The following is an 18,948-nucleotide window of genomic DNA, read 5'->3' as shown; positions in this document are numbered from 1 at the left end:
AAATGGTACCCCTGCTCGCTTTACACTGACGGTAACTCAGCACGCACACCCCTCCTCCTGCTGCTAGCCAAGGCTTTGCAAAGCGGAAACCTCTGTAACATGTTAGGTAGGCTCAACTCTTAGCTTTCAACTCATGAGCACAAAGCTGACTTCACAGTCCATTCACACTTTGAAAACTACCAAGCAGCCACGGAAACCAGGGAGTTCAAAGGCTGCCAAGGGCTCTGTGGCAAGTGACAACGCCCTGTGCTGGTGCAGAGCAGAGATGCCCTCCCAAGCCACTACTGTGTACACAGGGATATATACCACCTGGCCATCACCACCTGGCATTAAGTCTCACTGAGTGGTACTTAGTACAACATGCTTGAACTCTTTTCAACACGCCTTGCCCCTGCTCTCCAATGTGCCCAGAGACAACCAAGCACAAAACACTCCCAGGGGCCCTGCGGACTGGCTCTTGGACAGCTACTGTGACCTGACAGTGCTTTTGGTTGGTATTCACTCAGTACCTCTTACGTAGCTGCCCTACTGAGAACTTCCCTGTCAATTAAAGCCACAAACAGAACAGTCCCAAGGGCCCATTGACAGCCCATTCAAGGTAATTCTCTTAGACCTGTTTTGGTGATGGAAATGTGGGTAGTGGGACAGGATACAGGAAAAGGTTTAGCACTAAGTCCTTGTCCCTGAGGGCATCTCGCTATAAGCTCTGGAGACTTAAATACGTTCAATGTTGGGAATAATGAACTTGGTCTCTGGGATACTTCCCAGATGGAAGTCATGGTTATGAAAGCTTCATGAGGCATCACAAGCGGGAATGCAAGGCATTTTGTTGTCTCTGATGGTTGTTTCCAAGAAAAATCTTCCTATGCTCTCCGGCCTTTTCCAGTGGTAAAAGGCTGTGGGTCCATGTGAACCTATCCAGAGAGCTTAGGAAGTGGGACCCCAGCTTTCCAGCCAGTCCTGGACAGATTCCAGTCCCCTTCCCTTGAGTCTTCATCCTGAGACCCTCCCTGGCCCAGTGAGACTTGATCTGAATCAGCAACTCCCTTTATTCATTATCCTGATTTCCTTCGATATTAACTCAGAACTCATCAGTCAGGAGCCAGCTGCTTCCGCCCCACTTCCCTCTGCTTTTGTTTTCATGAAGGGACCTGAGAAGTAAGGAGTGTGCTGGCCGTGAACAGGTACACACGCAGGATAGTTTCCTGAAGCTCCTGAAGCCTGGCTTGGCCGCCCCAGCCAGGACCCCTGATCTGACCCGTCCTGGGCACTGAATGAGCTCACACCTTGCTTCTTGGAGAATCTGTCCGTTTTCTGGTTCTTCTCCCTAGCTCTTCCCCAGAGGCCTTTGGGGGCACCTCTCCAACTGTACTCTTTAGCTGGGGCTGCCCACTTAGGCACCTGTGCCAAGTACCTTCCCAGCTTCCCCAAATTGGTCCCTGCTCCCACACTGGGTCCTTTCCTCAAAGTCTCACATTGGGCTGAGCAGTTTTCTGTTCCTTCAGAACTCCCACTCATTCTCAAGCTCATCAAGCAGGTGTAGTGCTGCGACTACAAACTGAACTGCACTGGGATCATTTTATTCTTCTGTGTTCGAGGCCTAGCCTCCTTCCCTGTGCTGCTGCTGACTTCATAGTTTAGTGCTGAAGCTGTGGTTTGCTGGTAGCAGTGGTAGCATGGGAGGGGGCAGGAAAGGAGGGTCAGAGTGGAAAGACAGACATGGTCTGACTGTGTGGCTATGAATGGTATCAGGAGCCAGGGACTGTTCTGAATTGGGCAGACATGTCACATGTCTCCCTTCTCCACCAGTCTCCCATGGTCAGGACTCAATTTCTCTGTATTCCAGGGTGCAGGGGTCCTAAGTGCTCCCTTCTAGCCCACAGCAAGGTGAGATGAGAGCAGAGCTAGGCCTGCAACGTGGGCAGCTGTTCTGCCCATGCCATCACTCTGTGTGCAGGACACTGGGGAGCAGTAAGAGAAGAAGGCCCTCTGTCAGACTCCCAGGCAGGACTTGGGATAAACGGCTGGGAAATTGAGAACGAAGGCCTGGCCACTTAGTTCCCAGCTGCACTCCCTTTCTCCGCAGTGTTACCATTGTGATTTGATTAGCATAACAGGTTTTAGTTTGGTGGGCTTGGTCCTGAAGTGGCTTACAGACTTGGCGAACTTGAAAATATTCATAAACCAGGAGCAGACTCTACATTTGCTTTACTGAGAAGGTGTGCCTGCCAGCCGCCGCTGCAGACACCCAGCCAGAGCCTGGTGAGTTCAGCCAGCTTTCCGTTCCCAGGACCATCTGGGCCGTTCAAGGAACGGGGAGGGGAAGCAAGGCATTCTGGGAAAACAATGCCATAGTGTTCTGCCTCACAGCTGGGTAGGCAAGACACAGGAATGTGGGGCTCACTATTGGAGGGGTGTGGGGAGAAGGCAGGGACAGGCTGGCTTCAGGCCTCCCAATCTGACAGCCCTGGTATCTGAGTGGCTTCTAGCCCTGCCTGCTCATTGGCTCACAGCTGGAAAGGAAGTCTTCAGTCAAGACTAGCGGAAGGTGATTGCAGTAGGCACTCAGCTAACATTCTGTGCCTGATTTAACTTCAGCTCCAGCTATTATCTTGACCTCAAGGTGATCTAGATTCTCCTTAATTAGAAAAAAATATATATCTAATGCTTGACTAGTGAAAACAATATATATATAAATAATATATTATGCATAATAATATATATAATAATATATAATAGTATATATATTAATTCAATGTACTTATTAAAAGCATATTGTTTTAAGCATGAAGGATCTCTATAACATTCTAGTAGGCAATGGGGCTTAATGGATCCTCACTAGAAACCAGTACTGCAAGACACATTTATATTAAAACCTGAACCCTCCTTACAGCATCTGACATAAGACCATGAGCAACCGTATGTAGGCTGACCCAGGGTTCTGCAGGTCACGGGGCCTGCTCTGAAGGGGGCACACCCGGGGTGGTGTTTGTTTCTTGAGGGATGTTGCTGGGATGCAGTCCCAAGATGCTGCTCCATTTGTCCTGGTGGAACTGGAGGCTTAGGCTTCTGTGCTTCTATTGTCTTGGGCAGATGGTGCTGGGCACAGATGGTATTGGGGGAAAGGAAGTGGAGGACTAACTGGACAGGCCACAGGCTATCTCCACTTCCTGATAACTGTACTTTGCTTCTCCCTCCAACTAAGACTGTGAATTTGACTTAGTGGATGCCACACCCACAAAGAAAGGGCATCCTCCCAGGCCTGGTGAGAGAACCTCAGCAGCCTGCCTATCCCATCCCAGCACCCCAGAGCAGCTCTGCTCACCTCATCCACCGTCCACTGGGGCACTTGGTTGGCCTGGATGTCCGCCACGCCTGGAAGCAGCTTACAGTGCCGCTCCCTGTTCAGGGGGAGGTCCCGGAAAGGGTGGACAAACATGGAGGACATAAAGACCGACTGGTGAAGCGCCTGCTGAATCTGCTCGGCTGAGTATTCTGCAAGAGAGGAGAGCGGAATGAGCACGGGCTCTGTGCATCTGCCGCAAGTCAGGTCAGTATTGTGACAGAGGCCCCGAGTCAGCTTAGGTGAGGTGCAGGCAGTCACAGCCCTCATCTTACTGATCCTGCAGGGCTACTGCCAGAGGGGTCCCAGAGCACAGTCTATACCACTGATCTATTTTAAAACATGGTCATGAAAATCAGATATCACCTAAGGCCCAGAAGACTGCGGCTGTTCGCTAACCAAGTTCAAATATTCTCTCTGAGACACTGCCTGATGGGCAGTTGAGAACTGGCTTGTCACTGCCTCTGGCTTCCCTCTCCTTGAATCAAGAATCAGAGGAATCAAAGACCATGCAGAATGTGAATATTAAGCAGGCTGCCACACTGAGCCATCTGGGCTGTGCATGCACACAAAGAACCATGTCTTTCTGGCGGCTGCTGCAAACATCTCTCGAGAGAGAACAGGCTAGGTCCACAGCTGGCTCTGCAAACCCCCGGGGTGACAGAGCACGAAATGCAGCACAGCGACCCCAGGGGAGGCAGGGAGACATCAGCTGCCACTTTAGATCCCCCTCAAGACAGGATGGCCTCACCTGGCTGGCGTGAAATCGTGTGGCAGCCAGGGACTTCTGGACAGCAGTCACGGCCGGGGTGGGACTTCCCTGCCACAGGCAGCCTCACATGGGGCATCCTCTTCTCCCTGCACAGCTCTGAACGTACCGCGGTTTCTCAGGCACAAAGGATGCTTGCTGCTGGCTTGTTCAAGACAAGCTGCTCTTGTAAGGGGGAGGACTTTGCTGGCATCAGGAGGCACTTCGGCCTCACACTATCAGCAGCCTCTGTACTGACTTTGCACCTTCAAGACTGACTGAGTTCTTGGGATGCAGTCTGATCCTTAAGATGTAGCGAGGACCTCAACCCCCTAGTTATTTTGCCTTGCATCCACAGAGAAGGAGTGACAATATTACAGAAATTGCAGAGAAAACAAATGGCTTGATAATGACATCTTTAAAGTTACTTTCAATCCACATTAGCAAAATAAAACGGCTGATATTTAAAGAGACTTTTCAGAAAAAACACAAAGAGAAATGCTTCTAGCCCTCTGGAAACCAACCCTTCTTAGTGCAAATGGGGGACTGACTGAGCATCAGTCGCACAATGCGAAATCTATAGGGTGGCTTGTGTTTTACTAACAGAATCTGAAAAGTTATTATTCAAATGTTCAAATGTTTCCACCTGAAACTAATTATAGCTTTTAGTAGGTGAGACTGACATGGTCCTGCAGTAACAGACCAGACAGCGAGGCTCTGGGCAGCGAGCGAGCATGGCCACCGCTGGGCTTCTCTGCCCAATGCCAGTGTCGCAGATCAGAACAGACATCCTCATGTTTACCAGTGCTTGCTGTCTATGCAGATAAAGGGACAGCCAAATTACCAGCTTCTCACCAATCCTTCTGCTCCAGTTACACCCAGCAGCAGATTCCTCTCTAACTGCCGACTGTCCAACACTGACCTTTTTAGTATGTAAATAGGTTATCTCTCTCTGTAGTTCGGCCAACAGTATGTAAGGCTGAAGCTTCTCAAAGGAGACTACATCTTGGAAAAGCTCATGTGCTGACAAACGTGAACACTCTTCTGTAGAGTTGTAGGGATGGATGAGGAACGCATACACAGCCTGTCCTGAAGCAGGGTGGAAGTGCCACAGGGCAGCTGGCTGCTGCGCACACTAGGAAATCACAGGGGCTCTTCTGAGATCGAGAACTAAAGCCGTGCACTTGTAGGGACTGAGACAGGTGTCAAAGCCAGCTGGATTCTGGGAAAGGATCACTGCATCTCTTATGCGTTGTTTTTGTTGAAGCAGCATGAACTTGGAAAAAATGCATTAACATATAAGTTGTGCATAGCTTCCAACATATATATTCCAAAATATACGCACAGGCACAACTTCGTTATTTTGGAAGTGCAAGGATATCAAGTGATGAGGAGCAGACTCCTATGATTCATGGACAAAGGCTCAAGGCATTTAGAAGGTAACAACAGAAACGAGAAGCTTGTGTGCTTCCAGGAAGGAATGTTTTTCTACCATAATCTCAGAGAACTATCTGCTCTGAGTCTTGAGCAAAAATCTTGTGCACACAGCTAGTGTGTGACTGGCATATCCCTAACAGTATGGGGTTGCTCTGTCCACTGCTTGTCACTGCTAAGGTGAAGCAAGGCTTCTGGGAGATGGGAGAAGGTGATTCCAGATAGTTCAGGACCTTAAATATGGCCATTAGGTTACAACTAGGGGTAGAGAACACTGGCTTTTTGTTGTAGACTTGGATTCAGGCTGAGAAGCCTATGAGAGCTGTGGGGAACAGGTTCCATTTGCCATAGATGGTGGGGAAAGACCTGTGGCCACTTGCTAGACTGCAGTTTTCCCCACATGGGGTCCAGAGCCCTTGCCATGTCTGTCTGTTTGCAATTCCAAGTTCAAGAATTACCTGCCACAATAAGCTACATGTTGAACATAAGTGACTTTACAAAGAGGAATTTATTTTGAAAGTTGGAGTTACAGAGTGTGAGAGGCAGGCACATGCACGCGCACACGCACACACACACACCCCTTCACTCCATTGGCTCACTCCCTAGATGGCCACAATGGCGAGTGCTGGATCAGGCTGAAGCCAGGAACCAAGAGCTTCATCTGAGTTTTCACTTGGGTGGAAGGGGCTGGGACACGTGGGCCATCCTCCACTACTTTTCCCAGGACATTAACAGGGAGCTTTACTTGAAGTAGAGCAGCTGGGACAAGAACCATTGCTCATGTGAGAAGTTGGTGTCCCAGTGCCAGTGTCACCTGCTATGCCACAATGGTGGTCCCACAGATAATATTTTTACACTTACACATCATGAAAAGCTAAGCTTGTCACTATTCAAAAAGACACATGTGTGGGTGAGGAAGAGGGTCTCTAAGCAGGTAGTGTGGTGTAACCATCGAATCTACTCTATCAACTCTCTCTGAAACTCCTTGAGGCCAGGATGGGCATTTTATAAAGGCAAGTAGGTCTACATAGACACAATGCAAGATCCACCTGTTCAAGAGTAACAGGACTGCTTCCCGGTGGCTGCTTTGCCTTTTACCTCTGTGGGAGACTCAGCTCTAGCAGTGCAGGGTGGCAGGCCACAGAGCTGCTGAGGCAGGAAGGGGCCAGGGCAGCTGACTTGGAAACTGGTTCTCCTATGTAATGGCTCAAGGTCTCTCTGCTCTGGAATGGAGGGATCATTGTTGGAGGCATTGCCTGAGTTATCATGACAAGAGCTTCTGCTACATAACTGCCAGAGATTTTTAACATTGCTGTAAGATGCAAACATATTTTGAATTGGAGCAAGAGTGAATGTGGGGTCACACAAAGGGTCCAGAGCCAGTGTGGTTTATTGGGCCTAAAATCTAGGACAACTGGGGCCAAGACAGAGACCTGGAGGGTCAGGCTCAGGTTTCACACTGATGCAGTCTGAGCCCAGGGCAGGTCCCAGGCTCTGCTGGGTGGGACTCCTGCTCTGTAGGCCACTGGGGGCCTTCATGCTGCCAAATGCACTTGGCTTGCCAGCTTGCAGAGTATGTGGCTCCTGAAAGACTTTCAAAATTTCTAGTGATTTGCATGATTTTAAATGTGGTGCATTAAATTAGACTTTTGAAAATAACCACTTAAAATTTGCATAAAATTTGGAAAGTTGTGAACACACTGCTTTCCACTTTTTACCAGCCCCGTCAGAGTTCCTGTGCCAGCAGATACTCACTGAGTGGCTGTTAATTAAGACAACCTAAGCTGGCGAGGAGGTGTGCAGCATCCTTATCAAAGGCAGAGAATCAGACCACTGTGTCTTTGTGTGTGCTGCAGAAGCAGAGATTTGGGGCACACACTGGGGTCACAGGCACCCCTCATTCTGGCTCCCATCTCCCCTCCCCCACCCGACACAACCCAGCAATGAGGGCAGGCTCCCTGGTTACACTGCTTCCCTGCAGTGCTGACTCCAACCCAGCACCCTGAGAAGTCAGCCAGGGAAATGCAGCCAGTAACAACAGCGCTCCAACCGGAGGTTTTAACATTTTAATTAATCAAAATGTCCTTTGCACCAGAAAATGGGATGCACATCTAATCCTGGCTTGGCCTCTGACATTCATGTCCGTGTGTGAGTGACAATAAATATGTCTTAGACACCTTCCCCGCCTCCTTCCTGGAAACAGAGCACACAGCACTTGTCCCCTTGGTGGTTTGTCACATGTGCCACTGTTTGGCTGGAAGAATTCTATGCTACCAATCTCTAGCAGGGGGTTTTATGGCCTGTTAAAAAAAATGTAATGAAGTGTTTAATGATTTCATTCAAGGCACTGTGAGATCTGGAGGGCTCCAGGTCCCTCACCTCTGTGTGCCTCTCCAGGATCCAGCGCCGCCGTGGCCTGCAGCGCCGCAGGCCTTAGCCTGGCCGCCTCGGCATTCATGCAGAGCAGCAAATAACATGTGGAGCCCTCGCAGACCGCCCGAGGAGAGGCAAGCCTCCTTGCAAGTCCGGAAAACCTGGCTAGGCTGGCGCCCAGTCCTTTCTCTCTGGGGTCCAGGGGGTCGGGTGGTGCAGCCAGTAGTGGCTGGCCTGGGACAGAGGGGCCACCTTGCCAGGGGAACCCCCCCAGAGAGGGTGAGCTGAGATGTCTGCTTCCTAATTTCATGCATTTTTAAAAATGTACTTAGAAATGAAAGGATTTTAATTTGTCTGAAAATAATATGAAACTAGGTCCCTGGTTTCTTCTCTGTCCCTCTCGCTTGTCCTTCCCACTCCTGCTCTACTCCCACAAAAGAAAAAAAAAACTCTTTATGGAAATGTTCTTTAAAAATACGTCTGTTTCTTCACAAAAGCCTCACACAACAAAACTGAAACGAGTGAGTCATAAATGGTAAACTGGAGTCTGCATGACGGGCCCCGGAGTTATTTTTAATCCCACTAAAAACGGAGACCCATTTCACAAGTAACCTTCTTTTCAATGAAAGGGGTGGCAATGCAACTGTGTTCTTCACTGGCACAAGGAGGGACTCAGGAAATAAAAGCGCAGTTGGCCCCCAAATCCAAGGAGGTGATTGTTCTTGCTCACTGTGTAGCCTTAGAGGCCCATGGACTGGTTCCATCCCGTCAGCCCTCGCGTATGGAAGGACTGTCTCTGCCCCAGCTGGCGCTGTGCTCACCTGGTGACTTCCACTGCAGAGGCAGAGGCAAGCTCACAAATGGCTTTGCACTTGGAAAAGCTGTTTCCTTCCTTGATCACCTATTTTCAGGGTGTATGAACCCGTCATTTCTAGGTTGCATTATCTTTTCTTGATGCTTCTGAGTCCACTCCATTCCTCTTCTTTTCCATTTCCTTATCCCCTCTACTACTAAATAGACAAGAAAACCAAAACAAGAGAATTCCAAGCTTGACTGACAAGACATCAGTCTATGCCTGCATGGAGGTGGAAGCCGTCTGTGTTTGTCGTCCCAGTTGTGCTGAGTCATATCACTGCTCACCACATGCTGTGGCTGGCCTGCCGTGCTGTGTCCTACCTCCTCACTCTGTTACTTAGAATACATTCATCCCCAGCTGTGGGCAACAGTCTAGGCTGCATTGTACCTAGGCAAATGTTACTTGGCTGGGAGAAAAGCAGCTAATAGCTGGTGGGCATCCTGGGCCTGGTTAATGCCAAACCATACCAGTGTGCTAGCATAGTCGCCTAGCCTACTCTACCTTTTTCTTTTCTTCTTTTTCTGAAGATAAGTGTCAGGGGGTGCTGGGTATGTGAACCCTGGGGGTAGGGGGGTCCATCAAGGCTTGGGTTGCCTGGTCTGGATTCTTAGGCCCACCTGTGTCAAGGATGCCAACTCTATGAGGCCAGTGTTAAGAGGTATGGTGGGGCCCAGGTTGGGTGGGGTGCTCTCCTCAGTGGAAAAGATGGAACAGTGGATATTAGGCCCAGGTGGTAGTTTATTAGGATCTGCAGAGGACATCTGGTACCATGGCAGCAGAAGGAGGGTGGAACAAACAACTACTCCAACCAAGTGATAACAGCAAATATTTGGGAAAATGGAGACTCTAAGGTTGACTATGTCAGCCAATGGACCTTGGAAGGACTTTCTCATCCTTGGATCATCAGCATTTGAGAATTATTGAAGCCACTCAAGCAGAGCCCTCAGAACATACTCCACATTGGGGACTCTGGGTTGATATTGGTGGCCATTCCCCATCTCCGGGTACTGGCGTAGTTGGGAGGGTGGGTGTGGCTTCTCCCCTTATCACCCCTTTCCCCCAGATACAGGAAGAAGGAAAAGAAAATTTAGAAATATTGATCTCACCTAGTTTTCCCTAATCCTTGATCCTTCCAATCCTTCCCACCCTGATCAACTATGTAAACATCATTAAAAAAAAGGCAGAGTTCATCCAGAGCTACCTCAGAGTGCTTGATAGTCACAGCTCTCAGCCTTCCCTACTGGTTTAATGTAAACATGAGGGATGCTGCCAGAGATGTTTTATGGACTATAGACTGGGCTCTCAAAAATCAGAAGTTGAAGAGAGAATTTGCAAATTTTCTATCTGTTTATTGTGCAGTGTGGTAGCCATGAGCCACATGTGGTTTCAGAGCATTTGAAATGTGGAGAGTACTGTGATGACTTAGTGTATGAAAATGGTTGTAAAAATATCTTTTCAGGTTCAGGCCTTGGGGTTGGGGACAACTGCAGCTCCCTGCAGTGTGGCAGCTGTGGGGGGTGCCCCTGCCAGGTTGGACCCCATGCTGGGGATTCTCGTCAAAGACACTGCTGGAAGGCAGTGAATGAGTCTTTGGCTTCCCCCAGGACCCAAGAGAGCTCTTCTGACAGGGTGAGTCTGCCATGAGGGAACTTAGGGACTCATGCCAAAGACACTGCCAGAAGTCCCTCAGCCTTGGGTGGCCAGTGCACCAACTGGTGCCAGGCTTTGCCTGCTGGCCGTCCGGTGGCAAACTCTGGGGTTTTTAAGATATGTAGTTGCTGCCTGGGGACACCCATGACTAAGGCCAGTTTTAGTGTGTGAATTTTGGGTGATTCCCAGTGACAGGGTCATGAAAATTTCAAGCATGTGTGGGTACTGAGACCTGGTGGTTTGGAGGGAAGTATCCAGAAGATAATTTGGGTCAGACAGATTCACCAGCCCAATTAGGAATCCAGAAATGGGCTGTTAGCATAGAACATCACTGATTGCCACACACCAATCCACACTAAGGCTATGGATGGGGGCCTCTTTGGCAGGGTTAGGTACCATTACCCAACTAGGTGGTGGAGGGGTCACATTTGGCAGGGTCAAGACACTATCCAGCAAGTGAGAGAACTTGGTTTGGGGTTAGACTCTGTGGGGTTGTGTGGGCCCAACCCTGTGGAAATGCAAGTCCCCCTGGTTAGCTCGCAAGCTGGGGTTGCAATGGTCTAAGCTAGGTGTGACCATGGTACCTGCCATCACTCACGGGTAAAGGAACCCACAACAGTCAAGGCAGGCCATGGCAGCAGCACCTGAATGTGCACCTTCAAACAGGATGTGGGGTGGGCCGGGCTTCCACTGGAAGCCACTGGAAGGGGGCAGAATGGGCAAGGCTGAACAAACCTTAACTCACAAGAAACAACAGAAATCAGGTTGGAGCACAGGTCATGCTAAGTAGGCCCTTGAACCTACTGATCTGTGTGAGCCAGGGACGCTAAGCCACAGCATCCAAGGGGCCAGGACAAGTGAGGGGCTCTGCCAAGCTAAGTCAGAGCAACCACTGCTGCACATGATCTAAGGCTGGGAATAGGCCAGGTTGAGGAGCTAAGGGGACACCCTAGCTGGGTTGAGTTTCCCACCAAGAAGCACATGGGCTGAAATTGGGGCTGCATTCTGATCAGGATACAATTGTAATCTCACTTGGCACAAGTGTGGACTGGGACTGGAAGCACCAAGCTGGGAAAGACTTCATCCAACACTATCTGGTGCTCTGGAGAACCAGGGTAGAGGTGTGATATACTAGGCTAGGTCTCAGCCCTTAACTGAACCATGTGTGGGCTCTATGTGGGTATGGAAGAGCCATGGCTGGGTTGAAACATCCTACAGTAAGAACCAGATTGGGTTGAAGGTCAGTCAGGAAAAGCCACTGTTTCTGCTATGACAGGAGGTGAACTGAGTAGGGCTGGCTCATGGACCCACTGGTATGCGCAAAATCTGGCACTGGGAGAGTTTCTGATGGAGGAACCTAGACAATTTCTCTGGCAGGACATAGTCCCTGCAGGTAAGCGCAAAAAGCATAATAGGAAACAGCCCAGAACAGACAATGGAAATTATCCCACTGGCATACACTTGGCATGGGTTGGGGGCAGACCAGGCTGAATCTGTTCATATCACCTGCTGGCAAATCCGAGCACCAGAACAGAGTGTGGGTCGAGCCAGGTTCGGTTGCAACACATACCAGTACACATTAAGAAATGCCAAGGTGAAATGAGCCGTATCAGATGTGGTTGCAGTGCCCAAACAGCACATGTGAAAATCAGGGGGAGGAGGCAAAGCCAACAGGGGAAGGTGGGCTCCCCTGCTGGACAACTACTTCCATTGGAAAGTGTCAGTCGGGATGGGGGCAGATCAGACTAGGCCGGGCCATAACACTTGTGGGCCTCATGTGGAGCTAGATAAGGGAGGGGCCATGGTGGGCTGACTGTTCCGACTGGGGCAAGCAAAAATTAGAGTGGGTGAGGGTTGGTTGGTTGAGCTTAGCCACAGCATTAGTTGGCAGAGGCTGGCACTGGGAGCTAATTCTGTCAAGTCAAATTCCAGAACCACCTGAAGAGTGCATAATTTGGGAGGGGGAACCTAGTAGGGAAATAGTGGGCACCTCCCTCGAGGTTACCACTCTCACTGGACAGCACGAAAACTAGGATGGGGCAGGGGTGGCTAGACAGAAAGGGACATGCCAGTATGTGTGTGGGCTGGATAGTAGGTTGGTTGGGTTGAACTAGGCTTCAATGCCCATTGACATGTACAAGAGCTAATGGGATGTGGGACAGACTGGACAAGCCTGCAGTACATACTAGCAAGCATGGGAACTAGGGTAGGGGGGTGGAACTGGTAGGGGTTATGGGAAGTCACCCCAACTAGGCTGCAGCATCCACTGGCTTGCGTGAGGACCGAGTATGAAATGGGTAGGATTGATCTGGACTACAATACCCATTGGTTCACGAGGAAGACAGGGCTGGAAACAGAACTGACCCAACAATAGCAATGACCAGCATGTGCATAAGCTGATTGGTGTGATGGACTGTGTTAGACCCTGTACTAGCAAACTCACGCAAGAATCAGGTCTGGGATCATCTCAGATGAAGTTTCTTTGGAGATTCCTCCAACTGAACTGCTGATCTTAGAACCCCAACCATGAAGAGACTCAGCCAGTGGACTCTGAATAGGTTTCATTGCGATTGGAACTGGGAGATTGACAGCAATCCAGAACTGATGAACTATCAAAACTGTTTGAGCAGGACCCTCGGAGCGCGCCTTCCTTTGGGGATCTGGGATGGGTAGGAGGCTGGGAGGGGCTTCTTCCTTTGTTTCTCCCCTAACCCACATACAGGGGAAAATGATAATATTAGTGTGGAAACAATGGTATTACTCACTTTCACCCTGTAGCCCTTGACCATTTGTACCTTAATCTACTAAGTAATATTATTAAAATAATTTTTTAAAAGATAATGATGGAAGTAGGTGCTGTAAAAAAATATCTTTTTAGCCTTCAGATGTTGATTTTCATATTAGAATGATATTGGCTTAAATAACAAGTGTTGCTGAGGTAATTTTCTTTGTTTCTGCTTATTATTTCAAATGTGGCTACCACAGCACTTCTATCATTCATGCAGCAGAGCTCTGTCTCTGTTGGATGGCACCAGTCCAGTAGGATGCTGGGTGCTACTTCTCCAGAGCTCTGTCCTGGGGCAGGAAAAGGCCAGCTGGATGGAGCAAGTAACAGAGTCCCCATAGCCCAATGCCAAGACTGGCAGAAGACACAAAGCCCCTCATGAGGTTATGGCCAGTCTACAGGAGTGGGCATGTCTATCTGGGTACAGACCACTGGAGTTCTTGTCTAGGTTCCACAGAGTGCCACACCTGTCTGGCACACAGTAGATCCTCACCTGCTTCCTGTGGAGTGGACATGTAAGGGACTGAACAGATGTAGGTGTCAGGGAAAAAAAAGACTCTCCATTTTCTACAAAAGCAAAGAGCGACTCAAAACTAGGTTAAGAAACATGCAGATTCACAGCCACTTCCTCTAAAAGTGATGCTGCCCACCCCATGTCACTAAATACCAAAGCAGATTGTAGCAATCCAGCTGCTTGGGTGTCAGGAGCAGAAATCAGGGAACCAGAGTGTAGGTGTCTACAACACCCCACCCCCACCCCACCGTGGCCGCTTCCAAGCCTTCCTCCCCAGTCGTCACAGTGCAGTCCTACTCCTCAGCAGCCCTGGCTGCTTGGCTATGAGCTGCTATGCACACCGAGTGAGCCTTGCTCCCTCACTCCGGGAGAAGTGAAGGTAGAGGGCACAGCCCCTGTTCTGCCCTGTTCCTGGACCAGGGCCCTTGCCCTCCTCCTGCAGGCCCCTGGCCTGAAATCCTCCAGCTAAAGACCATGCTCTGGGTCCCTGTTCTCTCTGCCAGCAGAGCCATCATGCCTTTCTGTAGTTGGGCCCCCAGCTCCTCAGTTGACTTAGCAGTCCCCAAGCTTCATCATCCCTGCACACTTGTCTCTCTTCCCTGCCTTGCCCTGGGGACAAATTTCCTTGTCCTTCAGGAGCTACGAGTGCCTCTGGTCCTGCAGGTGCCTCAGAGGACACACTCTTCCTGCTTCCCTCATTTTGCTGCGTCCATGGGTTCTTTCTGAGGCAGAGGTCATTTGATAAGCTGCATTTGTGTGTGTGTGTGTGAGAGAGAGAGAGAGAGAGAGACGGGGTGGAGGGAAGAACTCACGGACCTACTTGAGAAGGACTGTAGATTGGTGAGCGCAGGGTTTCAAAGTTTCTTCTTTTGTTCCTATTTTGGCAGGCACCCTTCAGAAGGGCTCCTGACCATAGGCAGTCTGTTCCCTGGGTTCCTAAGCCCAGAGGGCTGGGGTTCAGGCTCGACTAGCAGGGGACACTTAACTCCTTTGCGGCTGCCTTTGTCATCACTGGGTGGGCAGTGTCCCTGCCACCTGTGCCCCTATACTGAAATGGCCTGGTTAGTTTTCAGACTCTGCCAATGGAGTACAAATTCAAAGGCAGTTGCTTCCAGTTCATCCTCAGAGCGCAGTGGTGGAACACAGATTTGACACATGGTACAGCCGAGTACGGGTGATTAATTCACATGTGACGGTTGAGCCATCTGAGGAAGTTTACTGCAGAGACTAAAGCACTGGGAAATATGGACTTGGCCTGTGCCAGCCAAAACAATGCCTTTCCATGCTGTGCTGGCTCATTTTCCAAATGTACTCACACTTCCAAAGGCTGGAAATCTCACTCACCCCTCAGTCTGTTATTTGTGAAGCCACTTTCTCTTAATTCTACTTTATCACATGCAGAAAAACCTCTTCTAACTTTCGATTATGTTATTCATTGGAAAAAGAGGCAAGACTTTAGCACAGCATATTGTTGAATGACCAAAAGGCAACCTTGTCATTTAGTATCTGTTTCAAACAGCTTGGGACATTATGAATAAACTTCTTTTGCTTGAATATACAACTCCACAACCCAGTATATGCTCCTTCCATGTCCTCTGCAAGGCCACCTTCCTCCTCTTTCAGCCTCTGAGATAAGGACAGGATTTGGGCACCCAGCTCCAGGGTAGGGCAGAGGCCCACCTGGGCAACAGCTCAAATAGGACTGGGAGAGAGATTGCACCACTCAACCCATCTCTCCATCCCAGCAAGGCTCAGGCAAGGAGGAGCAAGGGAATGAAGACAAGTTCCAAACCTCTCCTAGCCTCTGGGAAGGCTGCAGAGGAACAGGAGCTCCCTGGACCCTTCTGAGGTGGTTTTATTTACTTCACATGATGTAAGAGGGGTCATATTAATAGTATTTCTTATAGACAAAGCTGCCAAAATCAGGGCTGGCATGCTAACCCAAGAGTCCCCATACTGGGGCTTAAATACAGGGAGCACAGTGCACTGTGAGACTAGAAAATCCACTGGTGTATATTCCTTCCCTTTAGTTCTTCAAGACCGAGGTCTTTCATCACTTCCTGTACATTTGTGTCTAATGGAACAAAAGTGATGTGTTGGAGACAGGGTATGGCCCTATTGTTATTCTTGAAGAAGTACAGTGAAAGTGTTGCAACACTTGCTCTGTGCACCTCTGACAGGGCCTTGGATGTATGGTCAGGTTCATCTGAAAGCAAACAGGCTCCCAGGGATTGTGACTGGGACCCTGGAGCCTCGATCTAAGGAGCACTGTGGGCCTTGGGAGAAAACGGGCCTTTGCTTTGCTGCCTGGAGAACACAGGGCTGCTGCTCAGCATCCTCAGCCTCAGCATGGAGCTCAGCACAGGTGCGAAGGGCTTCTCTCGCGCTGGTCAGACTGCATGGCAGTGACCGGGGCACCTGCTGTCTGAGAGGCCTCTCCACATGTCTTAACAAGTTCAGGCGCTGCTTCTTGGGAGAGGATGGCAAGGGAGGACAAGGGCACCCTGAGCATCACCCCTCAGGTATTCATCACCCCTGCTACCAGCGCTTTTCTCTTTCATTGAGAACGTAGAGAAAGTATATGGACTACTTTTCCTATCTTGCTTTTGCACAAATACAAAGAAGAGGCAGCTTATGAGCTGTTACTGTCTTGTGGGATTTCTTCTGCTCTGTGGAGACCAGAGAGAGAGACAATATTCCTGGGTGGCAAGGCTTGGTGAAGTATGCCCAGGTGTCTTGACCCCGATGCCCTGTGACTGAACCTCCGATGAGCCCCACCTGTCTGTTTCCCAGGACTTTCTCTGTGCATGTAAATATCTGTCCCAGCAGTGTGGCAGGGGCTACCTTCCCACCACTGCCCCTGGGCGTCTCTGTTCTTTGGCTTGCTCTCACCTTCTGCTGGCTAAGGGTCTGCCTGTGAGGCCGGAAAAACATGGACAGAACAGATAATACTATTAAGCTTTCTGTGGTAAAAGCAGATTCAGTGTTCTCAATATTTCATACATTCAGTCTTTTAAAAATTAGAGGAAGATGAAGAAGAAGAAGACAACCAGCTTATTACATCAACTTTAAAGAGAACCAACTTGTTTCCAGAGCCTGATGAAACAGAAGATGCCAAAATCTATTACATGAGTGAGGTCTTGGCAGATTCTGGTTTCTAAGCCACACTCTAGCTCTTCTACCCAGTTTTTCTTTCCTAATATTGATATCGCCGGATGCCAAAATGTACATATAATGTGTATGACCTTTTGTAACACATAAACATTCAAGCAAACACAAGAACTTTAATGGTTTCAGTTTTCATGTGTGTATGTGTGTTTCTTGGAAAAAAATTCAAACACCCAAATCAAAAATTTTAAATTATAGGAACAAAAAGCTGAAACAACCTAAAAACAACTTACAAAGCAAAGGATTAATGAAGGAATGGGTTTAGCCACTACTTGTTGCATTTCAACCTGCTCTTTGCAGAAAGACATCCAACCCTTGGACATGGCCCCTTCTCCTGAACATGACCCACAGGGCCTCATGCCCAGGGCCCTGGTCTCAGCAGGCTTTCACCTACATACGGTCAGTGGGTCCTTGTGCGCTCAGAACTGACTTTCTAGACCCACTAAGCTGTGCTGAAAGCCCAGGGCTTTTTCCTGGTGACATGCTGGAGCTGGATCCAGAACGTTCTGTGCTGCAAGGCATTCATACTCACGAGGAAGCACCACAGGGCCCTTACAGGTGCCCGCCAAGCACTGTGGGACATGCCGTGGACCAGGCTGATGGCTTGCTCTTAAAAAGCACACGGTGACAAGACAAACACGCTCTTGCTCTTCTCAAAGCAAGCCAGGAGACATTGAAGCTCGGAATAACCACGTGTATGATCCTGTGGTATCACAGCTTACATTTGTTTCAGAAATTACGTGTTCATAATTTCTTGTAGAAAGCGGCCGCATCTACATTTGAAACAGCACAGCAATTATTATCTTAATGATCAACACTAAAGGCAAGTTGCTGATATCTGTGTATTTGTGTGGGTGTGTGGGGGTTAAAAAAAAAATGTCCAAAAGTTAAAGAATCTTGGTAAAGTTGGCATTTGAGGAAGACTGATTCAGGTAGGCTGTCAGCAAGCTCTCACACTGCCGTTGGCTGTGATGGTAATATTTAGAAACATTCTGCAGAGCTTCTGATAAACCATTCGGAGGGGAAAACACCGAGCAGCAGATTGAATGGGGACAGAACACAATGGCAGTGATGGGAAATGTGCTGAAATAAATGAGAAGCAGCAAGTTTCTGAGGCCGGATGACCCTTCATGCTTTCACATAACCTGTGAATCTTCAGGGAATAAAACTGGCCCTCATTTCGCAGTCTGCCTGTAGGCTGGTATCTTCATGCTAAATATTCTCCTTTTACGCAGTGAGGCTTCACTGTGTCAAGCTGTAGTCTAACCTGAGAACAGCAAGAGCGTATGAATGTTTTTAAAGTCTCATGCAAATTTATTAGGACACGCCAGAGTAATTCTTTCAGGGAATGCAAACATAAACGTGTCCACATTTATGAAATATGCTAGCACTGCTGGTCCCATCATCACGTTACACCTGCTCAGTTGGACCCACTTGGGAGGCAGGGTAAGGTTCTGCGGTAGGATTTTAGAGGTTGTACGATCCAGTGCGTGCAGGAGGTGGAAATTGAACTCAGCACCTTACTCCTGTCTTGTTGCAAACTCCAATAACTTAACATTTTGCAAAACAGAGCCAAGAGGTATGCTGAAAAGTCAGATCATTTTGTAATCTTCCTTCTGTGAAGGTCTGCAAGCCCCCTTGTCTATTCCTATCTGTGACGCGTACACGGCAGTGCTTGTGTGCAGGGTCTCGAGATGAAGCCACCTTTAACAAGCATTCCCCGGAGCCTCCAGTTTCCATCCTATTAATTTATTTTTTCCTACTTCCATAACCTTTCAGATACATCCCTGAGCAAAGATTTCATAATGAGCACTGTTAATTCTGCTAAAAGCCAAACTCCCCGTTCTGTGCCAGGGAGAGGCTGCCTGCACGGCGCTTGTCTGCCGGGCACTGGAGCCAGCAAGCTCATCCTTATCCGATATCTGACTTTCCCCAACTGTCTTTGCAACAGACTAGAGTTAAAAAATAAAGGCTTGTGAAGACACTGACACTACCTGTGAACGTCAAGCATGGCCCTGCTTATGTTTTCTGCCCTCCCTCCCAAGCCAGGGAGTAGGGAACTCCCAGGGGCAAAGTG

The 18,948-nt window shown here is 49.0% G+C and overlaps 1 protein-coding gene across 1 annotated transcript in view; it reads right to left on the bottom strand.

Annotated features, from left to right (window-relative positions):
* The window catches only part of L3MBTL4 (L3MBTL histone methyl-lysine binding protein 4), a 347,858-nt gene that overhangs the window by 8,088 nt on the left and 320,822 nt on the right, over window positions 1–18,948 (bottom strand). Inside the window, exon 15 of the mRNA XM_040970594.1 lies at window positions 3,326–3,495. Within this exon, the coding sequence (XP_040826528.1) occupies window positions 3,326–3,495 (170 nt within the window). The remainder of the gene's footprint in view (window positions 1–3,325; window positions 3,496–18,948) is intronic.

This window comes from Ochotona curzoniae, unplaced genomic scaffold (genome assembly GCF_017591425.1).
Source record: "Ochotona curzoniae isolate NIBS_2020 unplaced genomic scaffold, NIBS_Ocur_1.0 scaffold_4812, whole genome shotgun sequence".
Lineage (NCBI taxonomy): Eukaryota > Metazoa > Chordata > Mammalia > Lagomorpha > Ochotonidae > Ochotona > Ochotona curzoniae.
This window is presented reverse-complemented; position numbering and strand designations above follow the sequence as displayed.